The sequence below is a fragment of the Lynx rufus genome, unplaced genomic scaffold (genome assembly GCF_022079265.1).
Source record: "Lynx rufus isolate CCGP_SWC_20201006 ecotype Redwood Valley unplaced genomic scaffold, mLynRuf1.p SCAF_8, whole genome shotgun sequence".
Lineage (NCBI taxonomy): Eukaryota > Metazoa > Chordata > Mammalia > Carnivora > Felidae > Lynx > Lynx rufus.
The window spans coordinates 48,353,242-48,371,959 of record NW_025814896.1 but is presented as its reverse complement, the minus strand read 5'-3'; the positions used below and the strand labels follow the sequence as shown (position 1 = coordinate 48,371,959).

Genomic DNA, 18,718 nt, shown 5'->3' with positions numbered 1-18,718 from the left:
AAACCCCAGAATACAGGCTTCATGGATGTAGAGTGTTTCATGGAAAAGTGGCTTTTAAAATATTGGGATGAAATGTTTCAGTTCCAGGTAAGACAGAGTTAACACATGACACCCTGGCTCTACCAAAGAATAAACACCAAAACCTGGACAGAATGCATGCAGCAGCCACCCAGACACTCCAAAACATACATAGCAGCAGACAGACAAAAGAAGATTAGAATTTTAAATACCAAAGAACCAGGAAGGTTTACCATTGAGTTTCTTCTTGTGTCCCCCAGGCTGGGCCTCAAGAAGCCAAGAACCTAGAAGAGGGCACCAGGGTATGGAGAGAGCTCTGGGAGAAGTCTTCTATTCCTTCTCAAGACGCAGTCAAGGAACTCATGAGACAGACAGTAGGAGTGACCCTCATGTTTTCTTTTCTCTGCTCCCTGATGCCCTGGCCCCTGGGGCAATCCAGTGGTGGCAGCACAGAGCACATCAGTGTTTCAGGAGGGGAGACACCTCTGCTCAGAGCAGCTGTAGGTCCAAGAAGCAAACCCTTGTTGCTTTTTTCCTATATCTGTCCTGTTCTGTGGCCCCAGAACTGGGTGTAGATATGGACCTGCCCAGCAGAGCAGGGTATGGGAGGCTCAGGGAACCAGACAGTACTAGAGAGATTGTGGGGAGTGAGCATCTCAGAAACACAAACCCTAATTTGCATAAGTGCAGGTCTAATCCTACACAGCACACCAAAGACTTGTAGAACTGAATGAAGGGATCAAGCACCACCCAGCCAGACTGGCCACTTGAAGACCCACACTCAACACAGATACAAGCAGCATGGCAAAGTCTTGCTTTGACACGAAGCTGACATTGAGACCACAACCGACAGAAGACTGGTCAGAACTTGGAACCTGAGCCCAATGGATTAACTGCCTGTTGAGAAAAGAAATACCAACATTCCCCAGAGGATTTAAACAAGATACAGAGTCTCATTACATAATTTTCAAAATGGCCAGGATGCAATCTGAAACTACTCAGCATATGAAGAACCAAGAAAATTTCAGCTCCCATGGAAAAAAAAAAAAACAATTAACAAACACCAAGGCTAGAATTAAGAAGATAAGAAATAACAAGTGATGGTGAGGATGTGGAGAAAAAAGAAACCTCGTGCACTGTTAGTGGGAATGTAAATAGGTACAGCCACTTTGGATATAGTATGGAGGTTCTTCAAAAAATTAGGAATACCATATGATCCAGTAATTCCACTACTGCATGTTTATCCAAAGAAAACAAAAACACTAATTCAAAAAATACACACATCCTTATGTTTATTGCAGCATTTTTTACAATAGCCAAGATATGAAAGCAACCCAAGTGTCCATCAATAGATGAATGGATAAAGACGATGTAAGATAGATAGATAGATAATATAATGGATTATTAGTCAGCCATAAAAAGGAATGAGATCTTGCCATTTACAACAACACAGATGGACCTAGAGGGTATTATGTCAGGTGAAACTAGTCAGACAGGGAAAGACAAATATCATATAATTTTACTTATATGTATAATCTGAAAAATAAAACAAGCAAACAAAAACCAGAAATAGACCCACAAATACAGAGAACAAACTACTGGTTGCCATGGGGGGCAAGGATAGAAGGAGGGACAAAATGGGTGAAGGGAGTGGGAAGTACAGGCTTCTAGTAATGGAATGAGTAAGTCAAGGGGGCGGAAGACATAGTATAGAGAATATAGTCAATGGTATTGCAATGGCATTGTATGGTGACAGATGGTAGCTACACCTGTGGGGAGCATAGCATAACATATAGAGTTATTGAATCACTCTTTGTACCCTTGAAACTAATGTAACATTGTGTGTCAACTATAGTTCAACTTAAAAAAAAAAAACAAACAGACGCCAATGCTGACATAACTCAGATATTGACTATTACCAAACGTTCCAAGAAGTAAGGATAAGCACTTTTAAAATGAATGGAAAAGTGGGGCGCCTCGGTGGCGCAGTCGGTTAAGCGTCCGACTTCAGACTTCAGCCAGGTCACGATCTCGCGGTCCGGGAGTTCCAGCCCCGCGTCAGGCTCTGGGCTGATGGCTCAGAGCCTGGAGCCTGTTTCCGATTCTGTGTCTCCCTCTCTCTCTGCCCCTCCCCCGTTCATGCTCTGTCTCTCTCTGTCCCAAAAATAAATAAACGTTGAAAAAAAAATAAAAAATAAAATAAAATGAATGGAAAGGTAGGAAATATTAGCAAAATGAGAAAATCAAAAAAAGAGGTAGCAAACAAAGGCAAATACTAAAATACTAAATTAAATCCAAACACATCAATAATTACATTAGATGTAAGTGATCTAAATTAAAAGAAATTTTCAAAATGAATAAAAATATGACCCAACTATATGTTCTCCTTATTCATATACAGCATGATTATATGTATACCTAGAAACATTGTATGATTATATGCATTGTGTTGTGAATACCTAGAAACATTGTCTGATTATATGCATTGTGTTGTGAAAATCCCAAGGAACCTACCCCCAAATCCTAGTAAGCTAGCGTATGGTTCTTGCAAAGTTGTATATAGATACTTGGAACAGAATAGTCAAGAAACATAACCCTTGATAGCCTACTGATTTTTTACTTTGATTTAAAGTCAATTCAATGTAGAAAAACACTCTTTTCGACAAATGGTGTTGGAATAATCAAGCTCCTTTATGCAATAAATGAACCTCAAACTCAAGGAATAAATATAGGGAAGGTAGAAATAAAGTCATCCTACCATGCTCATCCTAGGGGGATCAGAAGCTCAGAAAAACAAAACAAGTCTAAAGAGTTCATCTTTTGGGAGAGAAGGAGTGAACAGATAATAGTCTTGAACAGTAGGTATGATTATCTTTTTAAAAATAGGAAAATATAGGTTTATTTGGAATTAATACTGGGCTAGACTGACAAAATGGTTACGGTTCTTTAAACCTCCCTCTGTCCACACACTTTGCAAAGATGACTTTGCAGTTCCCCTCTCTGAGAGATGGAGTCCACTCTCCCATTCCATGGAATGTAGCAGAAGTGTCTATGGGCCAATTCCAAGCCTAAGCCCCAAGGACCTAGAGCACATCCTCTCACCATTGTGAGCACAGGCCTTGGTTACCTTGTTGCAACATGAAAGACCATGTAGAACAGAACCAAGCTGTAGAACAGGACCCAGCTGAGGACCCCAACACATGAAAGAATTCAGCCAAGGAAAGCACAGCAAAGATTATTGTAAAAAAAAAAAAAGTTGGAAGAGGAGCTGAGGAACACAAAATAAACCCGAGGAAAAAAGTCAGAACACTTAGAATACTAAATATAAATTAACTCTACACAGACTGTGTGCATCGAAGCTGAAAGAATGTGGGCAAAGCAGCAGAAGCCCCTTTGGAAGGTGAGAAGCTACGGAACTTTCATGAGAGCCTTCTCCTACCATAGAAGGCTTTACTGTGACTTCTTGTTGTTCAAACTGTAGTCACAGACCATTGCTGAGTTATGATTGACATTTATTTAAATATAAAATATGCATATTATTTATATCTATATAGATAAATAATCTTCAGTTTTATCTATAATTTATAGATAATATAGATTTATTTATTATCTACATTAGCTTAAAAATAATTTCATAAAGTACAAAATAGAGTGCATGCATGGCATATACTGAAAACAGGAAATATACATTAGTTCATTAAACTTTTATTTCAGTTACTTATATGGTTTTATATATTTAGGTATGAGCTGGACCATAAAATACACTATATTTCTTACTGTGGAATGATCCAACATGTTTGAAATCCACTGTTCTTATATCCCAGTACATTGAGCAACGAAAGAAGCTGTGTAGCCAACTGAAAAGGCCAGTACAAGAACAACCACCCTTTCCATTATGTACACACACCATCTTAACTCCTCAAGGCCAGCCTATAATCACTCTTTGATAGGCTCATACTTTGTTGCCTTGTGTTTTCATATTTGTAATCAGGCAGTGATCCTTATTTAAAAGAACTTTTAAAAAAAGAACATCCTGCATATGTTGTAACTACTTACAAGGCTAGGAATTCTGGTGACACCATTCCAGATATTTGTAATTCTGCCAAAAGTTTAGAAGTTGTTTACACCTCTTTGCAAGGTTTTTAGAAAAGACTCTTTTAGAAGGTATGGCTTCTCACAGAATGCTATCCCAAACTCCTCCAACCCACGGTTTGAAAGGGCCAGTTAGGAAATTCAAGTTAATGGATCTATCAGTAACCAAAGCTGGAGTCTTGCATGCCTCACCTGGTTTCATTTTTGTTTGCAGTGGACAGCATTTCCCAGAGGTCTTAATGTTTAGACAGCTAGTGAATCAGGAGTCAATGCTTACAAGAACACTAAACTGTCCCAGTTAACATCTATAACAGATCAGAAGTTTCCCTTTGGTCCTGCCATTGAGCCTCCATGACCACTCTCAACAAAAACTTCCAGGAGGGGTACATGACTCAATATTTGCTTCCATAGGAGAACCTTTTTCCCTTGCCAATAAATACATGACCAGAAATCTCTCCCTAACATTAGGAAAGCTAGCCAGTCCCACAGCCAAAGCAGTAGCAGCCCAACAATGATCACTTGACTCCTTGGCTAAAGTAGTTATGGACAGTCACATGGCCCTTGATTATTTACTTAATGAAGAAGGAGACATTTGTGCAATAGTGAATTCCACTTGTTATACATGGATAAATGCCTCTAAAGAAGTAGAAATTCAATCACACAAGATTAGAGAACAAGCACACAGGTTACAAGAAATTCCCCCATGGTCTTTTGATCTGTTTAGCTGACTACCTTCAGGTTTGAGCTCCTGGTTTAGAGTCATCATACAAACTGGATTTGTCATATTACTTCTAATTCTGCTTTGCATAATTATTTTTAAACCTTGTACCTGTTGCCTGTCAAATGTCTGCAGAAACAATGCACCAAACAGGGCGATGCTGTTTCAATGCTTGGAGTTGATCTCCAACATTATGACCTTGATAGGTGGAAGAGGCCTGAGAGTTATCCCTCTTACCCTTCCTAGTTATTCACATGTGGTCTCAGTGGTTTCCAATTGGTGCACTTTCCCTCCAGCATGGACATGACAGCCAGGACAGGGCCTTTCTGACAATAAGGAACAAAACCATTAAATGGGAAAAACCTGATTTGTAATTGGTGCTGCTTTCAAGGGAAGATCTTGACCAAAAGGGGTAAATGTGAAAAGGCACAAAGGACACCTCATTTATTTTTTTAAGTTTATTTATTTATTTTGAGAGAGACAGAGAAAGAGTGAGTGGGGGAGAGGCAGAGAGAGGGAGAGACAGAATCCCAAGCAGGCTCTGCACTGTCAGGGCAGAACCTGATGTGGGGCTCAAACCCACAAACCATGAGATCATGACCTGAGCCAAGATCAAGAGTCAGACACTTAACCAATTGAGCCTCTCAGACACTCAAAGGACACCTCATTTGAATTGGAGTCAGGAAGCCCGGAAGGGGGTGCTCTCTTCCACATACCACTCATTGCAGCCTGCGTTACGAGCAGGAACAGAAAAGATAAAAATTATCTTGAAAAGGGAGGACATTTTTCACATAGGAATTTCATCTCCTGCTTTTAAGAAAAAGAAGGAAGGAGTTAAGATGGTGGAGCAGCATGGAGACCCTGAGCTTGTCTCATCCCTAAAACACAGCTAGATCAGCACCAAACCATTTTTGAACACCTAGGAAATTGATCTGCACAACAATCTGCACAACTTGAGCTACAGAATTCAGCAGGTATGTAGTGAGAAGAGGTGAACTGGGGGAGAGAAAAGCCGGGGAGGCTAGGGAGATGTTTTTGCAGAGAGAGGACAGAGAAAGAGGGAAAGTGAGGTGCATCAGGATTGTGCAAGAAAAACACTCCCCCAAAAGTAGCTGGAGAGAAAGAGAGAGAAAAAGTGAAGACACTCACAGGTGACTGAACAAGAAATCTGTTCCCCAAAACCTTTATGGGAAAAAAGGAGAGGGTTACAATACCATTAGAATTCTATAAATAGTGGAGCACAGAATCTGAAGTTCCAGAGCTCAATGCCTGGCAGTGCTCTAGTGAGGAAGTAGGACGAATCCCCAGGAGCAGGTAGCAGGGCCTGAGGGGTCTGTGTACCACAGGTGGAGAAACAGTTCCCCTGCTTGGAGTGCATTTGGTAGAGGCCATACAGCCTCCTCACAGGCAAAGGTCCCAGGAGACCCTATAGAGAAGCCACGTTTGCTGGTATTGGGACAAAGACGCCAGAGTGCAGTGAAACCTGGCACCAGCTGTGTGTTGTGATTTGCCATAATCTCTGAACCTCTGCCACTGAACAATTGTGTGAACGTTTTCTGGGGCAAACTGGCTCTCAGCCATTGCTCAGTGAGACCATCCCCAAGAGAGTCAGTGCAGGTCCAAGCCACAGAGGTCTCCAAAGTTTGAGGTTTTGAAACACAAACCCATCTGAGATTAAACTGTGAAGAGAGGTGCTGCCTGGCAGGCAGACAGCTTGGACACGAACAGAGTAGAGGCAGGGAGTGGACAGAGGCTTGAGACAAAGGAGGGGTACTTGATTGTGGGTTGGTGAGACCATGAAGTTCCTGTGTCAGAGACTAGGGAGTTGGGTGAAGCCATTTTCACCTCTCCCAGGCACAGGCATGCACACACACGTGTATGTGCACCCTGATCCGCCCCAGTAAGCTAAGCAGCACAACCTAGTAGAGAACAGAACCCTTACACCAAGCCCTGCCCAACTGCGCCCCCCAAGCACATCCCCTAGAAGATCAGCACAAGTCACTCCACTCGCTTAGTACATGGGCTATAGAGGCTTCATAGTTTCAGTTTGGGTTTCATTCTGTTTGCTGGTTCATTTATTTGTTCATTTTCTTTGCTTTTGTTTTTGCTTAAGTTGTTTGATTTTTTTCTCTTTTCCTCCTTTTTCTTGGATACAGAAAGAGAAAATTTTATTTTTATTTTCTTTCTTTACTTTCTTTTTTTATTTCTTTAAATTCTTTATTCTATTTCATTTTCTTTATTTCAATTTATTCTATTTTATTCTATAATTTTTTTAATTTTTAAAATTTTTCTCATCTTTTTTCCCTTTTATTTACTTTTTTCTCTATTCTATCAAGCTTCTTTCAAAAAGCAGAACCAAACACACCTAGGTTCTAGCTTTCTTTATTTTATTTTTTGTTTTGTTTTTAATTTTTTAGTTTTAATTTTTTTATTTTTTTAAGTAGAGGAATATTTTAATGCAGATTAATTTTATTTAATCAAGTATTAAGCATATTGTCTTTTTTAAAGTTTATTCACTTATTTTTTTAATATGAATAAATCAATACAAATTGGTTTCCATACAACACCCAGTGCTCATCCCAACAGGTGCCCTCCTCAGTGCCCATCACCCACTTTCCCCTCCCTCCCACCCCCCATCAACCCTCAGTTTATTCTCAGTTTTTAAGAGTCTCTTATGGTTTGCCTCCCTCCCTCTCTAACTTATTTTTTCCCTTCCCTCCACCATGGTCTTCTGTTAAGTTTCTCAGGATCCACATAAGAGTGAGAACATATGATACCTGTCTTTCTCTGTATGACTTACTTCACTTATCATAATACTCTCCAAATTATGGAAAGAGCCTAAATGTCCATCAACTGATGAATGGATAAAGAAGTTGTGGTTTATATATACAATGGAATACTACTTGGCAATGAGAAAGAATGAAATATGGCCTTTTGTAACAATGTGGATGGAACAGCCAAGAATTCTTCATCCAGCATGGTTTCATTCAAAATAGAAGGAGAGATAAAGAGTTTCCCAGACAAACAAAAACTAAAGGAGTTCATGACCATTAAACCAGCCCTGCGAGAAATTTTAAGAGGGACTCTTTGAGCACAGAAAAGACAAAACAAAACAAAAAAGACCAAAAGCAACAAAGACTAGAAAGGAGCAAAGACATCACCAGAAACACCAACTCTACAGGCAACACAATAGCACTAAATTCATATCTTTCAGTACTCACTCTAAATGTCAATGGACTAAACACTACAATCAAAAGACACAGGGTATCAGAATGGATAAGAAAACAAGACCCATCTATATGTTGCTTACAGGAAGCTCATTTTAGACACAAAGACACCTGCAGGTTGAAAGTGAGGGAATGGAGAACCACCTATCATGCTAATGGTCATCAAAAGAAAGCCAGAGTAGCCATACTTACGTCAGACAAACTAGATTTTAAAATAAAGACTGTAACAAATGATGAAGAATGTCATTATATCATAATTCAGGGGTATATCTACCATGAAGATCTAACAATTATAAATGTTTATCCCCCAAATATATAAATCAATTAATCACAAACAGGAAGAAACTCATTAATAATAATACTATAATAGTAGGGGATTTCAACACCCCACTTATAGCAATAGACAGATCATCTAAGCAGAAAATCAACAAGGAAACAATGGCTTTGAATAATACACTGGACCAGATGAACTTAACAGATATATTTAAAACCTTTCATTCTATCTTTAAAAAATAAATAAATAAAATAAAACCTTTCATTCTAAGAGTGGAATACACATTCTTTCCAAGTACACATAGAACATTCTCCAGAAGAGATTACAACTGGATCACAAATTGGCCCTCAACTAGTACAAAAATATTGAGATCATATTTTCAGAACACAATGCTATGAAATTAGAAGTCAACCACAAGAAAAAATTTGGAAATATCTCACATATATGGAGGTTAAAGGACATACTACTAAAGAATGAGTTGGTTAACCAGGAAATTAAAAAGGAAATAAAATAGAACAGGAAAGCAAATGAAAGTAAATACATGACAGTCTGAAACCTTTGGGATGCAGCAAAATCAGTACTAAGAGAAAAGTATATTGCAATACAGGTCTACCTCAAGAAGCAAGAAACATCTCAAATACAAAACCTAACCTAAAGGAGCTAGAGCAGTAACAGCAAATAAAGCCTAAAGCTAGCAGAAGAAGGGAAATAATAAAGGCTAGAGCATAAATAAATAATATAGAAACAAACAAACAGAAAAACCAGTAAAACATATCAAGAAAACTAATCAAACTTATCAAAAAGAAAAGACAAAGGGCCTAAATAAATAAAATCACAAATGAAAGGGAAAAGATCCCAACCAACACCTCAGAAATACAGTTATAAGAGAATATTATGAAAAAATATATGCCAGAAAACTGGGCAATCTGGAATAAATGGATAAATTCCTAGAAACATGTAAAGTACCAAAACTGAAACAGAAAGAAATATAAAATTTGATCAGACCCATAACCAGTAAAGAAATTGAATCAAGAATCAAAAATCTCCCAACAAACAAGAATCCAGGGCCAGATGGCTTTCCAGGGGAATTCTACAAAACATATAAAGAAGAGTTAACACCTATTCTTTTGAAGCTGTTCAAAAAAATAGAAATGGAAGGAAAACTTCCAAACTCATTCTATGAGGCAAGCATTACCTTGATTACAAAACCAAATAAAGACCCCACTGAAAAGGAGAACTACAGACTAATTTCCTTGATGATAATGGATGCAAAAATTCTCAACAAGATACAACCAGATTCAACAATACATTAAACCAGATCCAACAATACATTAAATGGATTATTCACCACTATCAAGTAGGATTTATTCCTGGGATGCAGGGCTGGCTCAATAGTCACAAATTAATCAATGTGATACATCACATTAATAAAAGAAAGGATAAGAATCACATGATTCTCTCAACAGATGCAGAAAAAGCATTTGACAAAATACAACATCCTTTATTGATAAAAACTTTCAAGAAACTAGGGATAGAAGGATCATACCTCAAGATCATAAGGGCCATATATGAAAGACCCACTGCTGGGGCGCCTGGGTGGCGCAGTCGGTTAAGCGTCTGACTTCAGCCAGGTCACGATCTCGCGGTCTGTGAGTTCGAGCCCCGCGTCGGGCTCTGGCCTGATGGCTCAGAGCCTGGAGCCTGTTTCCGATTCTGTGTCTCCCTTCTGTGTCTCCCTCTCTCTCTGCCCCTCCCCCGTTCATGCTCTGTCTCTCTCTGTCCCAAAAATAAATAAAAATTTTGAAAAAAAAATTAAAAAAAAAAGACCCACTGCTAATATAATCCTCAATGGAGAAAAACTGAGAGCTTTCCCTCTAAAGTGAGGAACATGACAAAGATGTCCACTCTTACCACTGTTATTCAGCGTAGTGTTGGAAGTCTCAGGAATCAGACAACACAAAGAAATGAAAGGCATCCAAATTAGCAATGAGAAAGTCAAACTTTCTCTCTTTGCAGATGACATGATACTCTATGTGGAAAACCCAAAAGACTCTATCAAACAACTGCTAAGACTGATATATAAGTTCAGCAACGTCACAGGATATAAAATCAATGTACATAAATTGGTTGCATTTCTATATGCCAATGATGAAGCAGCAGAAAGGGAAATCAAGGACTCTCTCTCATTTATAATTGCACAAAGAACTATAAAATACCTAAAAATAAACCTAACAAAAGAGATGAAAAATATGTACACTGAAAACTATAGAAAGCTTAAGAAAGAAATTGAAAAAGACACAAAAAAATGGAAAAGCATTCCATGCTTATGGATTGGAAGAACAAATATTGTTAAAATGTCTCTACTACTGGGGGCGCCTGGGTGGCGCAGCTGGTTAAGCGTCCGACTTCAGCCAGGTCACGATCTCACGGTCCGGGAGTTCGAGCCCCGCGTCAGGCTCTGGGCTGATGGCTCAGAGCCTGGAGCCTGTTTCCGATTCTGTGTCTCCCTCTCTCTCTGCCCCTCCCCCATTCATGCTCTGTCTCTTTCTGTCCCAAAATAAATAAACGTTGAAAAAAAATTTTAAAAAAAAATGTCTCTACTACTGAAAGCAATCTGTATTTTCAATGCAATCCCTATCAAAATAACATCAGAATTCATCACAGAGATAGAACAAACAATTCTACAATTTGTATGGAACCAGAAAAGATCTCAAATAGCCAAAGCAATCATGAAAAAGAAAAACAAAGCTAAAGGCATCACAATTCTGAACTTTAAGCTTTATTACAATGCTCTAATTATCAAGACAGCATGGCATTGGCACAAAAACAGACACATAGATCAATGGACTAGAATAGAGAACCCAGAAATGGGCCAACAAACATATAACCAACTACTCTCTCACAAATCAGGAAAGAATATCCAGTGGGAAAAAAGTCTCTTCAGCAAATGGTACTGGGAAAACTGGACAGCAACATGCAGAAGAATGAACCTGGACCACTTTCTTATACCATACACAAAAGTAAACTCAAAATGGATGAAAGACCTAAATGTAAGACAGGAAGCCATCAAAATCCAGAGGAGAAAACAGGCAGCAACTCTTTGACACTGGCCACAGCAACTTTTTACTTGTCATGTCCCCGGAAAGGGGTTTAAGTGCTTGCCAATGTGGAAAACTAAGATAAATTAAAAATTAAATTCCCATTGACATGTCCTTGAAACTGGCAGAGTGACCTCCCTCTAGGAGCTCAGCTGCCTCAATGATGACACTTTGGTAGGGGCAAAAGAGAACCTTAGCTTAACATTATCCCAACCTCAAGGATCCTGTAAGTCTACTTCCTTTATCTCAACTTCCCAAGATATATGCCAGCAATCATACTCCAAGTTTATGGCCCCCTTATTTACATCTGAAGGGTCTCATGACTGGGGTGTTACTAAATAGTAATAAATAGCATTTCCCTAGCAACAGCTAGCCCCTCAAGGTCCTGGAAACCTTGCTTCCAAAATACCTTAGAGACTTACTCTATCCCTGACCCCTTCTCAACCTGAGAAAGCTACTGAGTTACCCATTGGGACCCCAGTGCAGTTCTTTCTTCCCATGGGTCCTGTCCCCGTGTTTTAATAAAATCACCTTTTTGCACCAAAGACGTTTTCAAGAATTCTTTCTTGGCTGTCAGCCTCAGACCACCCTACCATCACCCCCAAAATTTCATCAGAAATACTTAAGTAATTCAAAGGGTTGTTATTTATTTATTTATTGTTAATCTCCTGACAAATTGCTCTAGTAACTCAAAGAAGTGAAGAAGAAAGCAGCTGTCTCACCATCCAGATATTGATTTGTTCAGATGTTTCAATGCCTGATGGTACAATAAAACCACAAAAAAATTATTTAAAGAAAGAATTATTAACACAGAGAAAGAGACCAAGGTTTGGGTCTGAGGGAGAGCTGGTATCCTGGCCAGCCAGAGAAGGCGGAGAGGGTGACAAGAATACAAGGGAAAGTCAAAGGACAGGGAGGATGTGGTGTTCACTTGGCTGGCTGCTCTTGCTCCAGTGCCCTGTGATCCAGCAGCCCCCGTGTCTCCATTGCTTCCTGTCACTCCATACTGCCCACAGCTCTGCTGAGATGGATTCAGTAGACAGAGGCCCCTGGCCTGACTTCCACCTGCTGGAGCATCAGGGGAGTATGTGTTGCTAAGACAGAAGCTCCCCAAAAAGAAGAGATGAGTGTTTGCATGAGTGTGTGTGTGTGTGTGTGTGTGACACAAACATATGCAAAAAGAAGGAGAAGAAGTGGGAGCAAGCTTGCCAACCATGGCAGCGTGTTCTTGCTCCTCTGCCAGGTCCAGCTGCAGATGGAGATGGAGGAGGAGGGCTGTGGGTGTCCCCTGACCATTTAAATCCAGCCAGCCACAGAGGATCAGTGGGATCCTGCTGGGCCCTGGAGGGTGAAGAGGGGCTCTTCCTGTTCTTCCCCAGCTGAGGGATGATGGCCAGACCCTGGCAGACCCCACAACTCTTGCTGGCCATTCTGGTGGCCCTGGTGGCCCTCACCCACCAAGAAAGAAGGAAAACCTTTATGAGTGTCGAAGAAGTGCCTGTGTCAGAGCCCCAGGTGATAGCCACCTTGCAGTTTGTGATCAACGACTTCAACAAGAAGAGTGATGACAAGTACAATTTCCGGATTGTGCGGGTCCTGAAGGTCCGGAAGCAGGTCAGCACAACCCCCCTCTCCTAGTCATGCCCCTCCAAGGGGACTCTCCAAAGGGGACACCCACACAAGTGAAATTCAGCCTTGGTTAGTTTCACGTGGGCATTTTAAGAAAAACATAAATTCACTGGAATGGATGAAGTCACTTAAATGATACCTAAGACTAGGGATTGACAGATTATACCCAATAGCCAGGTAAGCCTGCTGCCTGTTTTTGTAAGCAGTTTTATTGGTTCCCAGCCACACCATGCATGCACATATCATCCAGGACTGCTTTCGAGCTGCTACAGCAGGGTGGAATACTTGCAACTGAGACCCCATGGCCTGCGAAGCTTAAAATCTTAACTATCAAAATCTTAACTATCTAGCCCCTTTCAAAGTTTACAGACTCTTACTCAAACAGCATCATTTTAGTTGTCTAAAGCATGTCTTTGCTCAGAGATTGGTTTCTGGAGAATCTCCTTGCATGGCAAATGGAGGCATAGGTGTCAGATAGGAAGGGGAGAGAGAAGCCCACCAACTGGTCCAGGATGAGATCCTTAACCTTAGGCACCTTGCAAAGGAGTTCTTGCCACCAGAATCTAAAAATAAAGGACAAAAAGTCCTTTCATCTTCTTTCCATTGCTCCCCACAGGTTACTGACCACATGGAGTATCATGTGAACATGGAGATGCGGCGGACCACCTGTCAAAAGCTGGAGACTACTAACTGCATGTTTCAAGAAGGGGAACTTTATAAGGTACTGGGTGAATGCACATTAACTCAGAAAGAAGTCACTGGGATTTTCTGTGCTTTTAGGATGAGGTGGGGTACAATTATTGGGGATATATTGAAGCTTACTTGAGAAGAAAACATAGGCTTGCTCAAAGAGGAAAAGTGAAGGTAAGAGTGATCAAGATCCTGCCTGGCAGGCACTGCTCCTTTGTTGGAAGAATTATGGGAGGTGGAAGGGGTCCAGATGGGGAAAGCCAGATGGGGGTGGCTGAGCTGAGGGGGGCAATTGGCGGCTGAGAAAAGTAATATTTTAGCAGCCAGTGAGACCTTATTGTTGCACCCAGCTAAATACCTGAACAATAGCCTGATGGGAGCACACAGTTACTGGGCTACAAGCCTCTTCCTTTCATCAAGCAGTGTTTGGGCAAATAGGAGGAGACAAGAAAATGGGTTCAGAAATATTTCAACAGGGGGTAGGTGGTGAGGAAGACAGAGGTGGTTACAAACCTGCATGTGTGTTATCTACTGAGAAGCCACCTCCCCCAACAATGGCTTATTTCCCTAAGCATTTCATTCCCACCAAGTGTGGTCACATATGAGGGATGCTGACCTGACCATCACCACTGCAATGTGCACAGTTGGGATGGGCCCACTTGCACAAGGACCTTAAAAGTCTCAAGTCCTATAAGCCCTGAAAATCACTATGAGGATGATCATATGTCCCACCTTGCCTGAAATAGTTCTGATTTATGCCTAGCTTCTTGTAATCATTTATAGGAGCTCCGAAGGATTACAATGTGTCCTGATCCGGTTCGTAAATTCTGTGGTCACCCTGGTTATAGTGATCTGGATGTTATCAACACAGAAATATGTCCATCCCTTTATCACCTTCCACATAGAAATTTTTCAAAATCTAGGAAAGCAGACTTTCTTGGTTCTTCCCTGGAGAAGATCATGAAACCTATGAAAAGAATAACTGGATAGAACAGTAGAGTTAGAGGATCTCCTTGATGTGAGTGATTGAACTGGTGGAGTTGGTATTCTGATTTCCATTGTAGGAGAAATATAAGTGTTTAAGCCTCCCATCCCCTTGGCTTTCAAATGAAGAGCAAGAAAACAAAATTATACTAAGAAGTTATGTTTATTGATTTTTCATTATGGGACAAAAAGGAAGTGAAAAAGAAAAATCTTGGGAGAGAATAGGGACACGGTAAGGAGAGAGAGGGTATGATGGGTGAATGGCTGGACAGACAAATGAAGAAAGGTACAAGGAAGGAAATATGGATGGCAGTGGGTGGGTAAGTGGACGGATGGATGGATGGTTGGATGGATGGATGGATGGATGGATGGAGCCAGAAGAGGCCAAAAAAAGGGAAAGTGTGAAGTAAATAACACAATAACTAAAAATAGACAGGAAAAAATATTCATTAGTTATTGTGACTGTGGCAGGAGGGACCCTTTTCTAGTCTCCAATTTTAGACTTTTAAAATGTCTTTTTTAAAATTTTCACTTTGCATGTTGACCTTTTTTAAATATTGTTTTTGTTTTTTAGCAAATTGAGTGCTTCTACTCAGTGTTTGTTGTTCCCTGGTTTGAAAAGTACAAAATTCTGAACAAAAACTGCACCGATGGCTAGGTGTCCTGAAGCACATATCAGCAATAATACATTAAAATATCATGCAATAAGCAGTAATTCTCAATATAGAAAATAAATGTTTGTCAAACTATTATCTCAACACTCTTAATGTTTATTAGTCCACTTCCCCCCTAAACTCTTCAGCTCATAATAATGTAATCTGAAGGTATTCTGAGCTAGGATAGTTTTAGGATTCTAATGAAGTGACATAGATAATTCCTGGCCTTATAGCCTATACCTGCATGATAGGAGAACTTCAATCCCATCCTCATATCAAGTAGGAGTCTTCAGACTTTACAGTAAGTAAAAAATGAGGAGGAGGAGGAGGAGGAGGAGGAGGAGGAAGAGGAGGAAGAGGAGGAAGAGAAGGAGGGAAGAAGTTCTAAGTTATTTACCTGATCAAACAAGAGATGTTTGTAAGTATGGCCTACAATGCCATCTCTTAGGGGCCCAATGAGGACTACCTCTTTTCTTGCATAATGTGTTGAATAAGGAGAAATAATACACGTATTTTTTTTAAGATGAGCGTCTTTGTTACTGACAAGGATTAAGTTGGGAGATATGCATTATTTTTGCAAGAAAGTGCACTTTCTAATACCAAACTCTAACGTTAGACTTACACCCCCAGCATCAGCAAAATTGGACCAGAGCAGGTTTCTTCAGAGAAAACTTCCTCTTCTAGAGTTACCAAGGAAACTGCCTGTGTGGGAAGGAGGAGGAAGGAGACTACCATGCCTACATTATTCTTCCCAGATAGAACAATCAGAATAATTCTTCCAGGAGAGATATGACTAAGGATAGAGAGAAACCAGGAATGCCATGTTAAAGGGGATCCTTTTTCATGGGTGCCATATCAGCAGTGAGGAATAAGCAACTCTCCCCTCCACCCAGCCAACAGTTTGATTCAGGATTTTGAACAATATCACCAATTTCATCTCTTCATTCCACTTCCTTCATGTAGTCTCAAGGGGTCTGCCAGCAGCTCACTGGGTCACATCTGTCCTCATCCTGTAGGGGAGAAAAAGATCTCATCCCCAAGAGCTGAGACAAAAGCCATGTGGTTTAATACCACTGGGGAACTCTAGGGACATTATAGGATACATAAACACACACACTCACACTCACACCTCTCTTTTTCACACACATGTGCACATGCACGTGCGCGCACACACACACACACACAGAGCATCACAGCATGTGTCTACCTGAAAGGAGTGAGAGTTAGGGTATTTATTGAACAGCCCCAGTCAATTATTGGGTGCAGAAAATCTCCTAGGAGGCATTAATTCCCTGGAACCCTGGGCGTGGTGTGGCTTGAGGGTAAAGCAGGCAGCCAGAGATAAAGGGGCAGCATAGATGGGGCAATTGGAGCTTTGGAGCTGGTGTGCATAGAAAGACAAGATGTGAGAGGATAAAAGTAGGGTGCCAACAGGATACTCTTTCCACATGTGGATTGTGCACTGGGATGCAAAGTAGACACACCAATTCTCTACCAGTTGGAGATAGCTGGGAGTTTTGAAAGAATAATATGTTTGCCTTTATGCTCCCTACCAAAGTTCTGGAGTGCTGAGGACCTTGTTTCAGGTGAGGCCCAGGTAAGATTGCCCTCCACCAACTATCCAGAAAAATGCTAACCTACAATTTACTCATCTTTAACTGAGAATAACAGTACCTATTTTGGGATATAGTTATAAATATTAATGATGATAGTGCATGTAATTGCTTAACACAGTGCCTAACACAAAGCAAATAATTAAACAAATGTTAATGATTAGTAAGAATATTGGCATAGTAATTTAATATTAATCAGTCATTCAACTGTCTTCTGGCATTTTAACTACCTTGTCTGAAGGCAGTGGTTATTAACCTGGGGTATAATGAAGGAAAGGTAGAACATTTGTGCCCATTGATCTTTTGGATTTCTCAGATTTCTCAGCACACAGTGTTTTTTTTTTTAATTTTTATTTTTGAAACAATAAAAAGAAGAAAGTTACAGGATAGCACAGAGAGGTCTCTTGTACCCTTAATCTAGTTTCCTTGCATGGTTTTCCTTGCATATCTTTTGTACTTATAGAAAAATACCATAAGCAGGGTGCCTGGGTGGCTCAGTTGGTTAAGCATCTGACTCTTGATACCAGCTCAGGTTGTGATCTCACACTCATGAGATTGAGCCTGCATCAGGCTCCACGCTGAGCATGGGGTCTGCTTAATATTCTTTCTCTCATTCGCTCTCTCTCTCTCTCTCTCAATAAAAAAATATAAAAAAATTAAAAATATCACAAGCAGGAGATTGACACTGATATAGTTTGCATGTGTGTTATTTTGTCATATGTGTACATTTGTGTGACTATCACCATAATCAAGATATAGAACTATTCCATCACCACAAAGATACTCTTACTAACACTTTAGGGTCACATCTCCTTTTCCCCACCATCTGAAACTCCTGGCAACCACTAGCTTATTCTCCATCTCCTTAGTTGTGCCAGTTTTAGAATGTTATATAAATGGAATCAATACAGTATGTGAACTTTTGAGATTGGTGACAATGCCCTTGGGATCCATCCAATGTGTTCTATGTTATCATGAAATACTAGTATACTAATGGTATACTCCAAAGCCACAGTTTAACTATTTTAGGATGTGTTTGTTGTTTTCAAGTTTGGAGCTATCACAAGTAAAGCTTCTGTGAACAATCATTTACAGGTTTTTGTGTGGACATAAGTTTTCATTTCTCCAGGTTAAATGCTGAGGAGTGCAATTGCTGCATCATATGGTAAAGTATATTTTAGGGTATTCTTTTTTGTGAAAAAATAAACTGCCAAACTATTTTCCAAAAGATGTAGCACTATACACTGTCCCTCTATATCCCTGGTAATTTTCTTTACTCTGAAGTCTACTTTATCTGATATTAATATAGCTTCTCTTATTATGTTTGCATAATATAACTTGTTCATCCTTTCACTTTCAACCTTCTCATATCATTTTTTTTTAATTTGGTTTCTTGTAGACAGTGTATAGGTTGGGTCATTGGGTCATAAAAGACCAATATCTGTCTTTTAATAGGCTTATTTAGACCATTTACATGTAGTTTGCATATACTATTTAGTATAATTACTGATGCTTAGGGCTTAAGTATTTACTTTTGTTTTTTCTTCTCTGTTTTGTCTCTATTTTCTTTATTCTTCCCTCCTGTAAGTTACATGAACATTTTTTAAAGGAATTCCATTTTTATGTGTCTATACTATTTTTCAGTATATCTCTCTGCATAGCTTTCTTAGTGGTTGATCTAGATATGATATTATGTATACATAACTTGTCAGTCTACTG

General features: G+C 39.9%; 1 protein-coding gene across 1 annotated transcript; it reads left to right on the top strand.

The window, feature by feature from the left end:
- The first annotated feature begins 12,813 nt into the window (after positions 1-12,813).
- Positions 12,814-15,388, top strand: CST11 (cystatin 11). Its single transcript, XM_047069173.1, has 3 exons — positions 12,814-13,041; positions 13,673-13,777; positions 15,305-15,388. Exons 1-3 carry the CDS (start codon positions 12,814-12,816, stop codon positions 15,386-15,388), a joined length of 417 nt encoding a protein of 138 aa, XP_046925129.1.
- Positions 15,389-18,718: the final 3,330 nt, after the last annotated feature.